The sequence below is a fragment of the Anolis sagrei genome, chromosome 5 (assembly GCF_037176765.1).
Source record: "Anolis sagrei isolate rAnoSag1 chromosome 5, rAnoSag1.mat, whole genome shotgun sequence".
Classification (NCBI taxonomy): Eukaryota; Metazoa; Chordata; class Lepidosauria; order Squamata; family Dactyloidae; genus Anolis; species Anolis sagrei.
In genome coordinates this window covers 156,933,235-156,953,542 of record NC_090025.1, presented here as the reverse complement: position 1 = coordinate 156,953,542, position 20,308 = coordinate 156,933,235, and the positions used below count along the sequence as shown (strand labels likewise).

Here is a 20,308-nt window from a genome sequence, read left to right as displayed (position 1 = left end):
GGAGATGCAAATAATTTTTCCTTTCATCCAGGATGTTATCTTTACCATCAAATTTAATAACAAAGTTGAACTTGCTAAATTACTTTTTTAACCATTCACCCCACTTTAAAAATGCATGAAAAATGCAATACCATTAACATGCCAACATTATTTGCATTAGCATTCAGTGTGTAATGAACTGTTGTAAGTGAACAACTTTTCCATTTAGTGCATAGGAATTTGTGTAGACAACTTTTAAAATAGGGTAACATTAGCATAACAATTAAGATGGCCCAATTAGCTCTACATTTTGTTTCTAAATATTTGCTTTGTCTCTTCTGTTCTGTCATGCAGCATAAAGGTAAATTGTTAGTTATGTTTTTGGTTTCCACCAGCTTGCTGCAGGGCTGGAGGTTGGACTGGTCTCCTTATGCTCCACTGACCTAAGCCACTGAAACAGCTGCCTGAGATCAGGGCTGCAACTGCTGTCACTTGCTCTGGGGCTTCTGGTTGGCAGAGATTCAGTGCCACAACTGACCTTCCTTTTGAAACATCTTGATCTTCTACTCAGCACATCTGTTCTTGCTCTGACAGTGCAATTAGTGAAGCAGATAGTGAGCAATTACATATCTTGTAGGTTTAGTATATTTTCTGAAATGTGAACTTTGGCTTGTAATGTAGGGAGAACAGAAATTAGACATGACAATTTCATCTTTAATTTATTCTGATATCTAAAACTAGCTTATTTCAATGCAGATGTTGTGTACTGTGCATGTGATTTGTTGGTTGCTATAGAAACCTGGACTTACTGTATTTTTTGTCAGTGAGGCTTTTAAAAATAGGTCTACCCCAGTTCTCAATGGTGTAAACTGCATCCTTTGAAATTGATCATTAATTAATCTGGTAAGCCAGAGGGACCTACACGATATAAGAACAAGCTGCCAATTAGGCAGACTTTTTCAAGATTGGATAAATATTTATTTTTGCTAGTAGAGAACATAAACTTTTTATGAACTGGATCCTAAAAGCAGTGAAAGTTGATGTCTCTCATGTTATAGTTTACTTCTGTTTAAACCTATTGGATGGCCTTGAGCAAGTCACATGTTTTCAGTCTCCAAGGAAGGCAATGGCGAAACTTCTGAAAATAAACTGAAGGAAACCATTTAATTGCACATAAGTCAGAGTTGACTTGGAGGCACATAACATCATCAACAAGCCAACTTTAATCTGCTTATCTAGCCCAAAAGCAGCCATAAGCTCCTTGTTGGGCCCAGGTGTAAACTGTTCATGTGGTTAAGCACAATAAGTTACTATGAACTCTAATCACAGCAATTTAAAAATAGGTAAAAACCAACCTGAAATATTTGGTGACATCATCCTAATTTTGGTACGGGAATGGACAAAAGTACATTTCTAGGTCAGAGTTTTATCCCAAATTATTGTTACGAATGGTATTTCTTAACAATAAAAATAGTACATTTAATATTTAGTAAACAAAATTAGTTAAAATGCTACTTCTATTAGTCACTATGTAGTCTTGCTGACATTCTATTGCAAAAATTGTTATCTACTACTCGGTGTGATGTCTGTAAAAAAAATCCACAAATGATTCAGTGAAATATAGTCACTTTATAGTTGCAATGTGTTGCAGAAGTATTTACCCCCTTTACTTTTCTACATTTTGTTGTAAATGCTTATGCAGTAACCAAGTGCCAGTTTCCTTAACTGGAGCCCCTGGTGGCGCAATGGGTTAATCCCAAGACTGCTAACCAAAAGGTTGGCTATTTAAAACTAGGGAGCAGGGTGATCTTCCATCTGTCAGCTCCATCTTCTCATGCGGGGACATGAGAGAAATCTCCTACAGGTAAAACATCCAGCCGTCCCTTGGGCAGCGTCCTTGCAGATGGCCAATTCTCTCACACCAGAAGTGACTTGTGTAAAAGGAACCATTTTGAATTGGAATCCAGTTCACAGGCTAGATCATTTCCAATAATAACTGGCACTTCTAAATCCTCCATCACTCCAACTTGCAGTTTCTCAAGTCAATTCTGACACACAAAAAAGGTTTCTTGATTTACTTCTGTGCCATGATAAAACTGTTTTTATATCTTGACATTGTTGAGTATCTTACTAGGGTTGAATGAAAAGTAATGGCTCCACCTTTGTTACTTGGGTTTGGATGGGAATATTTTAATAAATCAAATGCAGAAATAATCCTTAGAATGTGCTCTTTAACTACCACTATCACTTTTCAACATAATCACCGGACAATTGGATACATTTCTGCCAATGATGAAAAAGTGTTCTGAAGCCGTCACAGAAGAAGTTGACACTGTTTCACAACCCATCATGCACAGATCTTCCAATAGCCAAGCAAAGCAATAATGTGACCCTCATGTTCTTGTGAAATGCCGATTATGCTTGAAATTTTTTTCCTGAATCAATCTGTCAACCTTTTGCTTGTGAAACTCAGTGGTTGCTGTCACAGGACGTCCAAGTCTTTGTTTGTCATGCAAGTCAGATGTTCCCACATCAACATCTTTAAACTTACTCGCCCAGCGACACACAGTTCTCACATCAACACAATCACCATAAACAGCTTGCATTCTCCGATGAATCTCCTTTGGGGTGACACCTTCTGATGTCAAGAATTCAATGACTGCACATTGCTTTAGTTGCATTAACCGACCATCTGTGCAGGGTTCCATACTTCACACTTTAACAACACAACCATTCAATGCTAAGGCTTCCTGCCAAAATGGAATTGTAGAGGAGATTCTACTGAAGAAGTCAGTACCTGCCGCATACCAGTACTGCCATCTGTTGAGGAGTTACGAAAGTGGAGGCATTACTTTTCATTCAACCCTCGTATGTACACCAAACAATAACAATGCCAGTTAAAGCCATTTCACTTCCGGGTGATGATACAACAAAATGTGGGAAAATCAAAGGATATGTGTGTATAAATACTTCTGCAAGGCACTGTTACACTGCATGGAATCTAGTAAGTTTTTGTCAGAGAGAAGAATGGGAATTTTAGAATTGTCTTGTGTTTTTATCTCTCTCCACTAAAGTATCAAATGTGAAAATGTCCTCAATATCTTTGTGACTGCTCATTTCTCTCTCTGTGGCACACACATATTAATTCATAATGTAAATGAAGATTATTGTTAGCAATCAAATGATAGTGTACCACTCTGCATTGTGTCATCTTTCCATACTTGTCTTCCCCATCTTCCCCATTCTCTTCCCTTTATCACTGCTTCATTGTCTTTCTCGCTTTCTTTCTACCCGTTAAGATGGGTACAATGTAGAATGAAATGTCAATGTACATTCAGTTTAAATTGCAAAACGAGGTGGGAGGGAGCAAAGCAAGAAAATGGATGTGGACCCAAGCAATGACATGAAAAAGAATTTGGGTGGGTTGTTAAACAGAGTAGGAGAAGGGAAATTATAGAGAAAAGGTTAACCAAGTTGAATAAGAATTGCCAAGAATTGGAGAAAGCAAAAGATGAAAAACATTTGCGTAGGAAGGAGATTGGAACTGCATATAGATGATAGTATTCTGAAGACTGACAATAGGCAAACACGGGTAATTTCTTTTTCTGACATAATACATGTATTGCTGATTCTGCTTTTTCCAGCATTCCCTAACTTGATCAATCTCCAGGAGAAATGAGATAGTGAGAAACCATGTAATTCATCCTCTATTCTAAATATCATTTATCATCTCTCACAGGTTTGTTCTTTCCTTCTTTACAGAAATTTTCTCACATGGAATATACTCTCCATATCATTTATTATTTTTGTAAGTATTGTGCTTTCTATGTCTAGACAGTATCATTTTGTGTTAACTGAAGTTAGTTGTGTAATAATACTAGATTCTTGCTTGGAGTTAGGAGTTTGAAGAGTTAGTTTAGGAGGTTTGAAGGGGAAGGAAGGAAGGTTGGTTTTGGGAAATGCTAATAGAAAAGATACCTCTTTGAGGAAAGTAATTAAGGCCTTCGGGAAGAAGGATTGAGAAACTAGTGAGCCTCTATGGTATTAGAGTGCTGGTGTGGAGAGAGAATTCAAAAGGTCTAAAAACAACCTGTTTGTATTCCTGTGTGTAGAACTTTGTTTTTAAGAAACTCATTATATAAAACAATTCTCTGTACAAGTAAATCCTGACCGTTTATTGAAACCACTACACATCTTTATTGTTCAAGAACAAAATAAACATATATTTTATTTCACCTGAAGAGTTTGTGTATCTTCTTGAAATTTCTAGCAAGGAGGTGGCCTATGGATCAATAAATGGTGGCAAAAAAAGAAACCTTGCAGTGATAGCATCCCACTGTCCTGTTAGAACTAGGAAAATGTGTTTATATATCTGTGGAATGACCAGGGTAGGACAAAGAACCTTTGTCTGCTGTTTCAACAGACCACCTTGATTAGCATTTGATGGCCTGTCAGCTTTTTGGTGTGGCAAAAGGGGACTAAAACACTTAACCCCTAAGTTACCTTGGGTTAAATGAAGGAAAGGCTCTCTGAAATAGTATTGGTAAGATTCCTGAAAAATGGGAAATAGGAATGGAAAAATAGGAGGCACACTGAGCTCTTCTTATAGTATCAGGTATAGATATGGACAAACACGGGTACTCCGTATGCTTCAGCTAATGCATAAATATATGGACGTCTGATATAATATTTCCATTTTCACTGTAAGCCTGCATGGAAAACAGCAATAAATAATACAAATGCCATGAGTTACTGATTAATTGAACAATTGCTCTGTAATTAACAAAATTAATTTACTTTTTTGAACAAAGCAGTACATTAGCTTAATGTTGGTGTTTCTATGAAAAATATGCAAATAAAAACATCCCAAGAAATTATGTAGGTGACTGAATTAATAACAAATTACATTGTAAATTTCTTCCAGATTGCTATCTACTCTTCTGATTCATTATTAATCATAGTTCCACTAGTGATTTTTATGATGTGATGTCACTGTTCTGGTTTATGGTTGGAAAAATCCAGCATGAAATCCAGTCTAGATGGTGTAGATTAATATACCTAGCCCTTGCTTTTCATCATAGAAATTAGAATTTTATTTCTTCAAGAGTAAACTTGTCAGTCTCCAACAGTGAGTCAAAATTTGTTGCCTTTCTGTTCTTAATTTCCCATTAGAATATTGTTTTGTTTTGGTGTACTATACCGACTGGTGCTGATGTGAAATGAAGAGTATAGTCCAGAAACGGGCAAACTTGGGCCCTCCAGATGTTTTGGACTTCAACTCCCACAATTCCTTACAGCCTACCGGTTGTTAGGAATGGTGAGAATTGAAGTCCAAAACACTTGGAGGGCTGAAGTTTGCCAATGCCTGGTATAGTCAGTACAAATTATAGTTTTAACTTTAGGAAATTTGATTCACAGATTAGATAATATGGTCACTCTGGGAATCTCTAGGTCCAGAGTGACTATGTGTTTATCTTTTGCTGGAAGCTGACCATAGAGTCATCCAGGAGAACCTAGAGATTCCCATTGAGAGGTCTTTCCAAGTTGAAAAATTGTGTTTTTATTCGTGTTTTTCCCACCTTTGCAGGGGGAAACTACCACAGAAGTGAAGGAATGACTTTGTAGATGTATGGATGTAAAAAATATTGGATTCTTGCGGAATGTTTCCCATTATGGCTATTTCAACATACCTATTTGGCTTTGCGAGAAATGTGGAAGTAATGTTTTTAAAGTAAGGACAGAATGTATAAAAATAATATAATGGGACAGATAACACTGCCATTTTAAGAGAAATTAGTCACGTGATTCTTAAATTGTTACTTTAAGGAATCTGTTTGAGAGCATTATTGACTTCTTTTGGCCAGTCACCACAGCTCAGAAGGCAGATGACCTCAGAAAGATGAGTGTATGTCAGGATATTCCAGCAGCAATTTAATCTTAAAACATGTAATATTTTAAAAATAAGCATCGCTATTTCCTTTCTTGGAAAGAATGGGTGAAGTTCTCTCAAAGTTGGTGAAATATTTCTACAAAACCAAGTCCCAGTTAGCAGCCTGGCAAGCAGATAGAATATTTGCCAGGTTACTAACTGGGACTTGGTTTTGTAGACCTGGATGAAGGATAAGAATATATATTATGGTGCCGGATATGATAAAAGAAAAGGCACTAAGAAAGAAATTTGCATGAACTCTGTTACAATAAATCTACCTAAGAACAATAAAGTTGCATCAGGAAAATGCCTAATAAAACCAAGATATCTGTTTTCTATTAAGGTTCTATCTACACTGCCATATAATGCAGTTTGAAACTGCATTTTATGGTCAGGGTATGCTCATACAATGCAGTTTAGCTGCATTGAACAGCATAATATGAGTCTACACCAGGCAGGGGCAAACTTCAGTCCTCCAGGTGTTTTGGACTTCAACTCCCACAATTCCTAAAAGTCTACCAGCTGTTAGGAATTGTGGGAGTTGAAGTCCAAAACACCTGGAGGGCCAAAGTTTGCCCATGCCTGGTCTACACTGACCATATAGTGTCGTTTGAAACTTTATTGTATGGCAGTGTAAGTGGTGCCCAAAGTAGGATTGGGGGACTTTTGCAATTGTGACCATAGTTCCATGGTCATGAATCTTTGTAGACAGGAATTAGTTATGGATTCCTAACAGTTGATTACCGCAGTACTGAATTCAATCCATATCTGCAGTTTTAACTTCTTTGGGATGTTTTATTAGTGGGAGGAAGTCTCTCTCTCTCTCTCTCTCTGTAGTTACATTTTAATAATTATCCATAAGTGTTACTACACACAATAAGTAAATTGCAGTCTTCAGTAGCTACAACTCATTTTGAGAACCACTCTCCATGTACAGCTGAAAAGTGCAGAAATGGGAGAACAAAGGGGAAATGAAATCAGTAAAATACATTTTTAAACAAAGGAACAACTGTGATGTTGTTTTTGTTTGAGCAAGTGATTCACAATAACATGTTTCATACCTTTATCAGTTTAAACCGGTGGTTCTCAACCTGTGGGTCCCCAGGTATTTTGGCTTACAATTCCCAGAAATCCCAGCCAGTTTTACCAGCTGTTAGGATTTCTGGGAGTTGAAGGCCAAAACATCTGGGGACCTACAGGTTGAGAACCACTGATCTAGAGTGGGTTGTCCACATGTTTCTTCTTGGTTTTTATCCACACAAAATATTTTCTCTAAGAACTGCTGGGATCAAAAATTTAATATGTGAGAAGATATATATAATCTTAATGCAGTTATGATCTGAATTATTTTAAATAAGATAAGATGTCTTGTTGTAATTTTGTATGATACCTCAATCCTCCAGGGGAATGTATTTAGCTGGTATTGGATGGCTTATAGTTTTTTGTGATGCTGTTTGATTTGCACCTTTTCATCAGTCTTCCTCCTTGATAAAATTTGTTCCTTCTCTCACCTTCAGGTATTAAGGGAAAAGATATTTTGAGACATCCTGTTGATGTCCCTTCCATGCCCCTGGCAGAGTTAATCCAATGGCCTGCTGTGCTCAGAGAGCTTCTTCTGTTCTACTCATGATGTTTCTTCCTCACAGATTAAGAGTCAGAGAACAGCAGGATACCAGGCTAAATGTGCTGTGCTAACTGGCATTGGCAGTCACTGTCTTTCAAGAAAACACTATATCCAGTTTAAAAGGAATTTGGGGGAATGCATTTGGCAACACGAGACTGTAGCTAATGGGGTTCTATATTCTCAGCTTCATATATAAATTTCAGAGTTTCAATTTAGCATTTTCTTGTTATACTATGAATGCATTTATTTATGAAATGTGTTCAGAAGAAATCCCAGAAAGTGTGTACTCATTGTCCTGAGTCAGACACAAATTAACATCTAACAGAATAATAACATTTATTCCAGCTGCAACACAGCATACATCTGTCTGAAACAGAGGGACTCAGAGACTTTCAATGAAAATTATTTGAATATGAGTTTTAAAGGCCAATTTAGTGTATTTACTGTATTTTATCCCTTTGTATTGCACCTTTCAAACTTGTTTCGTGTGGAGTGTTAGCTGCCTTGAGTCCCCACAGGGAGAAAGGCGGGGTATAAATAAAGATGATATTTTTTTCTCAGGTCAGGAGTGACTTGAGAAACTTTACTAGAGATTTAAGATTGTCTGCATACCGCACCTATCTCCAAAAACCTATCCATTTCACCTGGTCATATCCAGCATTTTTAAAAATTTTAATCATTACATTTGGCCCAACCTTAGTTTTTAAATGCATCGTGGTGTTATTGTCTAATGTTTATTGCTATTGTTTTAATGTTTATTGCTTTGTTTTATGATTTTATTTATTGTTGTATTTGTTTGCTGTTGTTTTACTGATGTATTGGGCCTCAGCCTCTTGTAAGCCGCACTGACTCCTTCGGGAGATGTTAGTGGGGTATAAATAAAGGTTGATGATGATGATGATGATGATGATGATTATTATTATTATTATTGAGAAACTGCAATAACAATAAATAAAAGATGATGATAATAATAATAATATAAGTACAATGTGTTTCTTTTAAAAATGCACATATTATAGAAACAAGTATTGTAGCTCTCAGTATAAGAAATCTATAGCTATCATGATATGGAGAGGTCCAAACCATTTTAGGACCTACTTTTTGGAGGTATTCACTAGTTCTTCCCATACATACGCTTTGTTAATCTCCCATTTTTGGACATGGTTCCTTTTGATAGCATAGAAAGATATATGCTGGCCTGTATTTAATTTCCACTGCCACCCTGTTCAGAAGATAACTCTATTTGGATGGGAAGAAACACGTGTTGGTTAGAAGGCATTGTGTTGGAAGACCAGTAGATTATTGAAGATGGGAAGGCATCTTCAATGGGTTTCTTGGCAATTGCCTATGTTATGTGTGGCTCCTGTATGATTCTCTAACTCAGAACATGTCTTCCATATATTGCTGGACTATAAATCTCATCAGGCCAAATGATTAAGGAATGGCGGGATTTGCCGTCAACAACAAAAAGTGTGCCACAGGTTGCCAATCTCTACTCAAATTAATGAAAATGTATTCAGAAATTCTATTGAATGCCTGCCAGAGACATCACAATTTTCTCACTAATGTGTTTTGTGTCTAGTCTTTTGAGTGCCATTTAATCCAAGAATGTATTGTCCTTGATTTCTGGGCATAAAAAGGGAATGTGGTTTCTGACTGCCTAGAAGTAGATGGGAGGTAGAGAAGGTAGAGTACGGAGGTAGAGAAGATCGGGATATAAAAGTTTTAAATAAATAAAAACAGCCACAATAAAATTTGTTCTACACTATACTTCTTCTCCAATTCTCTATTCACCTTCATTTATTTTCCACATTTCTGATTTTACAGCCTATCTCTAAGGAGAATTCCATTTTTCAGTATAGACTGCTTTCCAGAAACAACAGAATTTCAAGAATGTCCATATAAAACTAAGTAACCTAAAAACAAACTTAGTAGTTTCAATATACAGGCATTCCCTGAGTTACAAACAACTCACAGTTAAGAATGGGGGTGAGACAACAGGAAGTGACAGACATCTATTCCTAGGAAGAGAAATTCACCCCTGAAAGAGTTATCATGGGGAAAGGGGTTCTTCACTGAAGTGTTTTCCCCAATCCTTGTTTTCACAACAAGCCAACTATTTTCAAAATCCAATTATTACAGGTCAGAAAATGAGATGAAATCTTCTGAACAGGGGTATGGACAACAAAAGAAACACCACAGGGGTGTTAATCCTTTCCTATGCTATCCAAAGGTAGGTAGGTAGGTAGGTATATAGAGGATAGATGGAGTTACGCTTTAAAAAGTCCCTGTTCTGACTTACATACAAATTCAACTTAAAAACAAACAGAACCTATCTTCTTTGTAACTTGAGAATAGTAGTAAAGATTTCATACCCTGTCCATTCTAACACCAAAACCTGGCTTTTAGAAGACAAAAAGAAGATTACCTTGAACTTAAAAAAATTAAACATTTATAACAGTGTCCTGTTCTGTGCTCTATTTCACTGGGAAAGATTTATGTATTTACAATACTTATATTCTCACCCTGAAGGGGACTTGGGGCGGATCACAGAACACATATACGGAAAACATTCAATGCCAATTATGCAGTGATGAGCCAGACAACAGATAGAAGTATATTTAGGTTTTTTCTCATCATTCAGCATCTTGGAGGCTGTGCTTGGTTCCAGTCACAGGGGTACTGTTGTTCCATCTCCTTGCCGAAGAGCCTTTGCCCCCAAACACTGTGCCTAAAATACCTCTCCACTTAATGTGGTTCCTATTCATCTACTCACATTGCTGTTTGCGATCCACTAGGTTGGTAAGGGAGCGGGGCTGAAAATCAGGAGCTCACCCTGACCCAGCTTCAAACTGTCAACCTTTTAGTTGGCAAGATATACTGCAGCTGCAGCTGGTGATTAACCTGCTGTGCTAAAGCTGGCCCCATGTATAATAATAATGTTAAAGGGCGTGGAAGGAATTTGAAAGGGGAGAGGAGCGAGAAGGTGCAGAAAGTAAATCTGTGGTGTAAGTTAAGTCTGTACATCAATCATTCATTTATAGGATGAAATTTCGGAATATACTTCTAGTTGGCCATTTCATCAGTGAAAGAATACCACCCCCCCCCCCCTGGTGCTGTACTGCAACAAGAACAAGATTATCCATTTTGGAAACATTCTGTTGATACTCATCATTGCTCTGCTATATGTCTAAGCTATATTATTAAAGCTGCAACCAACTATTGGGGTTATTTTTCTCTGCATGGTGGAGAGCACCATGCAGAGCGTTAGATGTATATACAATTAAATGTGCTTGTTTTAAATCACACATCTTCAAAAACATGCCAGCAAAAGGCAACCTGGACATGGGGTCTCACCCTGAGTGCTTCCCACACAGCACCTACCCCTTTGTTGCCCTGTTTAGGCCTATTATTTTGCAGTTTTTGCCCTTGTGGTCTTGGAATAAACTAAATGAAAGTCCAGGTCCAGTAAAATCCTTCTTGTTCTTTGCTGCACAACAATAATCATAATACAAGATTGACATCCTAAATGAAGGTTTCACTTACTGTTGGCAGAAACTTGATCAGCCCTGTGTTCCTATGTCCCTAAAATAAAAAAAAGACCATTGGAAATGAAGAGGCTAGAAAAATAAACAAAGTGAAAGTGATCCTTGCAGCAGGGATAGCTCCAGAAGATCCAGGCCACTGAAGAGTAGCTATCTTTCATTTAGAAAGTAAAAAATCTTAAAAACTTCCTTTGAGACTTTTAGTTGGAAAAAGATATTAGTAACTCATCCCCTCCAACTTTTTTGATTTGGCATTGACAGGCCTGATTAATCTTCTGCCATCCCACTTTTTATATCTGTTTTTGAAATATCTTAGTTTCTTCCCCTTCTTCCCATTTCATATTTTTTCCTGAGCTTATCTAAATTGCTGGAAACTGTGTTGAACATGCAAAAATACTGTGCAAAAATACTTTCGCTCAGTAGTGGAAACAGGAGAAGAGGGAGCAGAATCGTACCTTTCCCAATAGGCTCAGGCAAAAGCAAACTACTGCAATCTTTCTTCAACTCTTCCATTTGAACAACTTTTTCCACCCTGATGTTACTTGGCCATAAGTTGTCCATGTTTTCCATCAGTGAAATGTTGGGAGAACAACACACATTGCCTTCCCAAAACTATAGAGAAAACACCATTGACTAAACTAAAATGGAAGAACAATTCAGAGCTACGCCCCTAAGAGGGGATTGAGGGGAGCAGCTTCTTTTGACAAATCTATCCAGCTGTTTTAACTGCCAGGAAAAGCTAGTCTGGAGGCACAAAATAAAAGGCTGGGTCCAGGAATCAGTGCTGTGTGCAGGTTGTTCCCGCGCAGATAGTTGGACAACCATTAAAATATTCACCTCAAACTTTCTGGTTTACAGATATGGTTTGTTAATTTCCTTTTTTGAGTTCCATTCTGTTCCACTGGAAAAGCTACAGAAGGAGTAGACATAATAAGGCAAAGACCATGTGCTATCGAGGCTCTCACAAGAAGCTATTTTTAACAGAGAACAGTTGCATTCTCTGTAGTTGTATGTGGTACACTCCGTTTCCCACTCCTAAATCTAAACAGGGAAGAATTTGATGGTTCACTTTGAGTTGTTTCTGGTGTCTTCTAGCTTTGGGTTTCTTTGAGACTCATAGCACAACTTGAACAATATCTATTCAGAAATCCCACTGAGTTCAAAGGTCTTGGAAGTGTGTATAAAATTGCAGCCTTAGTATTCATTCAGCGTCTCTTCATACGTGCATGCACTCACTTTTTTCATTTGAGAGGTCCAGCCTTACTTATTTTTCAACATAATGGAAGTGATTATGTTGTGTAATGGATGCAAGGTTTCAGCCTAAGGCAAGTGTTTATGGATGAAATATAGATTTAGGGAAAGAAATGTATATGCCAAAAGTACAGCTGTAATTTTGTTTTTTTTTACCTTTTTTTCTCAGCAAGGAATGAACTATACTATTGCTGCGGGCTTCCTTTCTGTCAAACATTGTTGTGACCTGAATTCAGTGTCCCAATGTTTTATATAGTTCTGAATGGCTATAAATATTTCAAATGCCAAGGTTGCATAGTATGTTCTCAGTGCTATCATACTGTTGGGGTTGTGGGAGATAGCAATGAACTGTTATATTAATTTGTTAATGAATCTTGATGGTGACTTCCTTCCAATAATCAATTGGAGCAGTCTACGAAATAATGCTTCTTAAACCATGGATCCAGATCTCCAATGGGATTCTGTATTATGTAGGTTGTGAAAAATTTGGCAACAGTAAAAGGTGTCTGAATGCCACCCATTAAACCATCATTTCTCAACTTGAGGGTTGGGACTCCTGGGGGGGGGGGGGGGAGTCGCAAGAAGGGTGTCAGAGGGGTTGTCAAAGACCCATCAGAAAACACAGCATTACTGTTGTTCATGGGGGTTCTGTGTGGGAAATTTGGCCCAGTTCTATCGTTGGTGGGGTTCAGAACACTCTGATTGTAGGTGAACTATAAATCCAGCAACTACAACTCCCAAATATCAAGGTGTATTTTCCCCAAACTCCACCAGTGTTCACATTTGGGTATACTGAGTATTTGTGTCAAGTTTGTTCCAAATCCATCATTGTTTGGGTTCACAGAGCTCTCTGAATGTATGTGAACTACAACTCCAAAACTCAAGGGCAAATTTGGCCCAGTTTGGCCCAGTTCTATCGTTGGTGGGGTTCAGAACGCTCTGATTGTAGGTTAACTATAAATTCCAGCAACAACAACTTCAAAATAACAAAATCAATTCTCTCTCCCCCCCCCCCCCCCCCCCATCCTACCAGTATTCAAAATTGGGTGTATCATGTGTTTGTGCCAAATTTTGTCCAGTGAATGAAAATACATCCTGCACATCAGATATTTACAGTGTGATTGATAACAGTAGAAAAATTAGAGTTATGAAGTAGCAACGAAAATAATTTTATGGTTGGGGGTCACCACAACATGAGGAACTGTATTTAGGGGCCGCTGCTTTAGGAAGGTTGAGAACCACTGCATTTGACAGTTACACCAATCTGTTAGCAACAACATGCAGAAATTACTTCAGCTGTATTTCATAAAAAAGGAAAACCAACCTCTTTAGCAAGCTTGCAAATGCTGATTTATTATAAGTAAATATTTGATTTTTATAGTCATTATGTGTGTGTGTGTGTGTGTGTGTGTAGAGAGAGAGAACTCGGTGGTGCAGTGGCTTAAAGCGCTGAGCTACTGAGCTTGTTGACTGAAAGGTCAAAGGTTCGATTCCGGGGAGCGGCGTGAGCTTCTGCTGTCAGCCCTAGCTTCTGCCAACCTAGCAGTTCGAAAACATGCAAATGTGAGTAGATCAATAGGTACCGCTTTGGTGGGAAGGTAACAGTGCTCCATGCAGTCATGCCGGCCACATGACCTTGGAGGTGTCTATAGACAATGCTGGCTCTTCAGCTTAGAAATGGAGATGTGCACCACAACCCAGAGTCAGACATGACTGGACTTCATGTCAGGGGACAACCTTTACCTATACTCATGGTCGCTTGAGCACAAAGAGATTGTGAGTGGAAAAGGCTTGAGAAGTCCTGTACTAGAGTGCTCAATATGAGTTTAATTATCCTGTAAAGCCTGTGACCAAATTTCTGAGTAAAAATATATAATGTATTTCTGTCTTCCTTTGCTTATGATTGGAATCAAACGTCCTGATAATTTTATTGTCCTTTTTCTATTTTTTAAAAATGATCTTGTTTGCTGTTGTGTGCTTTTCAGTCATTTCTGACTTATGGTGACCTAAGACAACCCCATCTAAGAGGTTTTTTGTTTTTTGGCAAGATTAGTTCAGAGGGGACTTGTCATTGTCATCCTTTCCTCTGAGGCTGAAATAATGTAACGCTAATGCACAGAAAATGGAATTACCTTATCAGTGATGCTGAATGTGTGGGGATTATAGCATCTTTGCTACATTATACAGTTTACTAAAGCGCCATTGGGCTTATGAAGTGTAAGCTAAGGACTGACTCACCATTGCTTGTTCTATCCCAGCATCACTGTCTGCCATTGATGTGTGCCTTAGAGCAGTGTGGGTGGTGCATTCACACTGCTGTTTTGTGAAGCATGTGTGTAGGTAAATGATTCTAGACCACATACAGCTTTTGGAGCGTTCCTTTTAAAATATTCGATGCAGAGTTTTTGCTGGGTTTTTTTAATTGCAGTAACAGCAAAAGTATGAGTTGTCAGTTAGTTGATGAACTCAAAACAGGAGATTAGGGCACTGCTTAGAAACATACACATTTCTGGGACTTCCAAAACAAGTTATCATTCAGTGTCTAACTTAGGGTTAATTACAAAACCTGATGCAATGTTTATTTACAAATTTGGATATGAATGGTATTTCTGGAGTACAGCTTTCATGCATTTTCAGCAGAGTTGGAAAACCTCCTTGGGTTGGTGAAGGTGTGATATTGGCTATTCAGCAACCTGCCAGGTTGTCAGTATCAGCTACTCTCAAATTTGTTTTCTTGCAGCTACTGTTACCACCAGAGCTACTGTCATGGCAGTGACTATATGAAGTATCTCTCGTACCTTCATGCTTTTTAGGGAATGTAAGGCTTCTTTTTAGCTTGTGTTGCTCAATGTGGCTATGGTAACAGTACTGTGATTTATAGTTGTGGCTTTTTTCTTGTGTCAGGAGCAACTTGAGAAACTGCAAGTCATTTCTGGTGTGAGATAATTGGCTGTCTGCAAGGACGTTGTTCAGGGGATGCTCAGGTGTTTGATGTTTTACCATCCTTGTAGGAGACTTCTCTTATGTCCCTGCATGGGAAGCTGGACCTGACAAAGGGAGTTCAACTTGCTCTCCCCAAATTTGAACCGCTGACCTGTCAGTCATCAGTCCTGCTGGCACAAGGGTTTAACCCATTGCGCCACCGGGACTCCGTAGTGGTGACCAATCAGTTGGTGATGTGACCTAAAGGTCCCAAATATCCTAGTAGTCATCTGTGAAATATTGGAGTTTATGCCTTGATTCCACGTTTTGGGATAGCATAAGATTGCAATTTAATAAACAAATATCAAGAGATGTGAAGGATTTGACCTAATATTTTCTCTTTGCAAGCTTTGGGCTTTTCTCAAAAGTTTTCAGCCACAGAGCCCTTTTCGAAGCAAATGTTTCTCGTGGAGCCGCAAGAAATGTTTTTATATATTATATAATATATATATAATATAATGTACATATATCAAGCATAGGCGGGGCCAGTGGCAGATGGATGGAAAGTGTTTGTGTGACCTAATTCACACAGTGTAAAAATGGAAGGAAATAACAATACAATATATAAATGAAAAACAATTTTAACCAACATAAATGTAACAGTATTTCAGTGGAAGATCCCAGGAATCATCCAGTCCAAACCCCTTGTGCCATGCAGGAAGAGCACAATCAAAGCACCCCAACAGATTATCACCCAGACTTCGTAATAATAAATAATAGCAGAAACCCCAGAAGCCGCCCAGTCCAATCCCCTTGAGGAAAAACACAATCAAAGCACCCACTGAGTGGTGGGAGAGAAACAGGGTTCTGGAAGCAAGCAAGGCAAGGGGGAAAAGATCTGGGTGGCGGGGAAGTTGAGGAAGAAAGGCATTTGGCAGCAAGGGGAGGAATAGCAAGGGGGATGAAAGGCTTATGGTAGCAAGGAGGCTGGGGGGAAAGGCTTTTGGTGGTAGGGGGAGAGGAACAGGAAAGAGGAGGGAAGGTTTCAAGCAGGAGGGGGAAGAGAAGGAAGGACACTGTCATGAGGGAAATAATAGAAAAAGAGAGAGAAGGATAGAGGCAGTGCTAGACCTGGACAGTGGCCACTTTATGCCAAGGTAAGCAGGCAGGCAGGTTGGCTGGGTCAGGGCACATGTTTGCAATGGTTAGGTTGGACTAGAGCTTGGGGGAGGGGGTGGAGGAGGAGGGAAGCATGAATCGTCTCAGTTTAAGAACCACTGCTTTAGGTTGTCAACATTTCATGGTTGTGCCGGGGTCCTGCACAATGTTGGTGAAAATCTGCTCGTGATTTTAAGTCTGGGTTTTAGATCTTCTTTGTGATGCTGATCTAAGAATAGAACGTGTTCATTAAAGGCAGCAATTCCAAGTGGAAGATAATGAATGGTACAAAGGACTCCACTATGGACACAACATGTTACCCTGACACATATTTAATCAAAAGGTTCTATGAGGACTTCAAAGAACGTCAGTCTCAAGAATCGTTAGCTGTTCATAACCACATTTTGTTATATAACTAGGGAAAATTTCTGCATAGTCAGAAATCAATGTAGCGTCATTAAAATCATTGTTACTAAGTTTATGCTTAAATTTCAGTGGGAACCATTAAGGAAGAAGAGCTTGGAGAATGAACAACCCCCATACTTCCTGTTAGATAAACGTTAAGATCTTGCCCCATATTTATTTCTGTGAATCTTTATTTGGTTTGTTCTTATAGGTCAGAGTTTTTTTCAGAAAAGTAAGGAGAAAGAAATTATCCAATTGTTATCAGAAAAGCATATAGAAAGAGACCATCAAATGCTAAATCCAATGCCAAATCTACCTAGACACGACCCATTGAAATTAGAGGAAGTTAGGTTAGTTGTTGGAGGGCCTAAATAAATAAATACATAGAGATAACTATTTTATTTTTGTATCCTGCCTCCATTTCCCCAAAAGGAATTGGGGCGGCTTACATGGGGACCAAGCCCAGTCAGACAAAGTTAAAATATAACACAATAAAGTTCATAAAACAACATAATAAACAATATAAAACAAACAACATCACAACACAGTATAAAAAGAACTATTGAATAAACAACCAATAGCCTGATATAGTGAACAGTTTCTGGACTCAAGCAGGCAGGCTGGTGAAAATCAGTTGTAAGGACAGGGCTGATGGGTAAAGTGCAGAGCTAGATGACAAAATTAGGAATAGAGGGTAGTATGTATTATGAGGTAGAGCACTATGTCTATGAGTGGGGAACAGTAGTAAAGTGCAAGGATTAGATTTTGGGCCATAGCTGAGGGGCCAAAATTATCTGGGGAATTGTCTGATCAAAAGCACAGTGGAATATCCCTGTTTTTAGATCGTTATGAAAGGTGGACTGGGTGGGTGCCTGCCTAATCTCCTTGGGGAGAGAGTTCCAGAGTCAGGGGCCACCACCAAGAAGGCCCTCTCTCTCATCCACACCAACCATGCTTGTGACGAGGGTGGGAGCAAGAGGAGAGCCTTCCTAGAAGATCTTAAAGATCACACAGGTTCGTAGGGGAAGATGCAGTCATAAAGATAGGCAGGTTCTGAACTGTTTAGGGCTTAAACGCAACATATATCCTAAACGCAACATATACCATCTGATCTTGGAAGCGGAGCAGGATCTGATTTTTGTTTTTAACTTGTATTGTCTTCAATATATTGTCAGTCACCTTGAACTCCATTATCAGGAGAAAGGTGGGATATATAAATGAATATAAGAAGGAGTAGGATGGGATGGAAGAAACATGCCAGGTTCCTTAGGCTATATTTCAGAGCAAGGAGACTTTTGCAATTCCTATTTGCTATTGAATATATAGGGATTATGAATGCAAATCTGTTAAGAATGCATAATTAGGTTACATATTCACATCTACGATTGTGAGTTGCAGCCATTATAGATTGGTTCTGATAGTATCTTCTATGTTTTCAGTAATGTTATAATAGTGAGAAAGGTCTGTAGAGTGAAGAATATTCAGAAGAATTATAGCATTATCATGAATAGTGGTAAAATAGGCCATTTCATAATACATTCAAAGATTTCACATTTCACTATGTTAAATTGTAACCTCATTTTGTATACAGTTTTGGAGTGGGGGTATTCAGGCAGGAAAAATACAGTGTAAATGTAATGCCAGTCTTATCTGGAACAGTGTGTGCCTTTCAGTATCAGCCATTCCCAGACTGACTTGTCAGGCTACCATGTGCTCAAGACACACACACGCCCCCCACACATCTGTCAACTATAAGGCACTTTCAACATAATACAGTCATTGCATTATATCCGTTTATAATGCTATCTACTATAATTTGCTTTTGCAATTTGATCAATAAATTGGCCTAATTATACCTTTATCTGTCTACAAATTGATAAATTGCACCCACACCATTTTCTAAAGTCACCAACTTTTAAAGGAAAGCAGAGAAAGATTTAGTTTGCGTCATAGTTGTCAATGAAAATTGCAAGTGAAATTGCCTTCCTGATCCATTATGAAATTTAGCCTGTGAGAACCATTTTCCTTCTGTAATAATGGAGTGATTTCTCTTGATGATTTATTCGACGCCTAGTGCAAAATTATTTTTATTCATAAGCATTAAAATTGAGAGTGATAACAGTTGGTTGCTTTGCTGGGCTCAGGTGCGTGTTAAAAGTTTAATCTGTGGAATTATGTACTTTCATAATTGAAAGTGTTTACTGTACTGATACTGTTAATGACACTTATGCTAAATGAACTTTGAGAATAAATCTAAATCAAATATTTATTTATTTCACATATTTGTATCCCGTCCTTCTCACCCCCGGAAAGGGGACTCAGGGCAGCTTCACAACAGGCATTCATTCAATGCCAATAACAGTAATAAATGATAAAAGCAATTAAAACAATTCGTTGATAATTTAAAATTACTAAAACATTGTTTAAATCATGCATATACAATATTGTAACAAATATTGCAGATTGCCATGCATCCTCCATATCCACCTGTATTGAGGCAACTCTCTTCTGGAACTGGGAGTAGTGGTATGGTAGAGTTTGCCTTTCATCAAGTATTGTACCTATATTGCTAATACTTCGAGAGCATGTGTCTGCACCATTATTTTTTCAGGCAATTGATTCATGTGAAATACCCACCTGACAACACACTCTGTAATGAATTCATGTTGACTCGGTGAAAGTAACACTGCTTTCCTTCCTCTAAATTATAGTCTATAATGTTATGGGATACAGCAGGAAATGGTTTGCATATCAAAAGATTATACTTTGTATAGAAAGATTCTTGCTTCCCACCTCCAAAATGACAAACAAGAAGCATATGGCCTTTTTCTACTTTACACCATGCTTTCCTTTCCTTTGTGGAGTTTGTTTTGCATTCTGCTGTCTTCCCTGTTGACAGCTCCCTCCTCCTTTCTCCTCTGCCCTTCTGACACTGCGCATCTCTACCTGTTTGCCTTTTGTCTCATTCCGGATTCCACTACATGAGATTCCTTCTAGCATTCTCTCCTTCCTTCTTGAAAGCAAATCCTCTCAGTATTATTCCATGCCATTCTACTCCTCTGCCTTCAAAATGATGGATAATATTCCAATTAATAATTATAGAGGTGCATTTTTGTGACAGGTTGTTCAGTCCTTGCTTGTAATTTTATCAAATTGTTTGTACATCAACTTGTTTTTATTTTACAGGTATTAAAAATTAGTTTGCTTGGCCATCGGAAACGTATTTTGGCGTCACTGGGAGACAGGCTGCACGAAGATCCTCCTCAGAAACCACCGCGATCTATAACCCTCAGGGTAGGCTTCAGCAAATGTGCCGAGATGCCTTGTGAAGTTTCAAGCATATATTGCATGAGATCTGTAAAAATCTGCAAGGACAAAGAATGATTATTTAGTAATTTCATATACAAATAAATATACAGTATGAGCCCCATATCCTTGAACTTAACATGGAAACAGGAAGCATATCATAGAATCGCTTGGAGGACCTAGAAAATT

The 20,308-nt window shown here is 38.3% G+C and overlaps 1 protein-coding gene across 6 annotated transcripts in view; it reads left to right on the top strand.

Moving 5' to 3' along the window:
• ANKS1B (ankyrin repeat and sterile alpha motif domain containing 1B) overlaps positions 1–20,308 on the top strand; it is a 396,936-nt gene that overhangs the window by 337,890 nt on the left and 38,738 nt on the right. For all 6 annotated transcript variants that reach the window (XM_060777255.2, XM_067469140.1, XM_067469138.1 and 3 more), the window contains one exon: positions 20,000–20,107. In XM_060777255.2, coding sequence (XP_060633238.2) covers positions 20,000–20,107 — 108 coding nt within the window. The remainder of the gene's footprint in view (positions 1–19,999; positions 20,108–20,308) is intronic.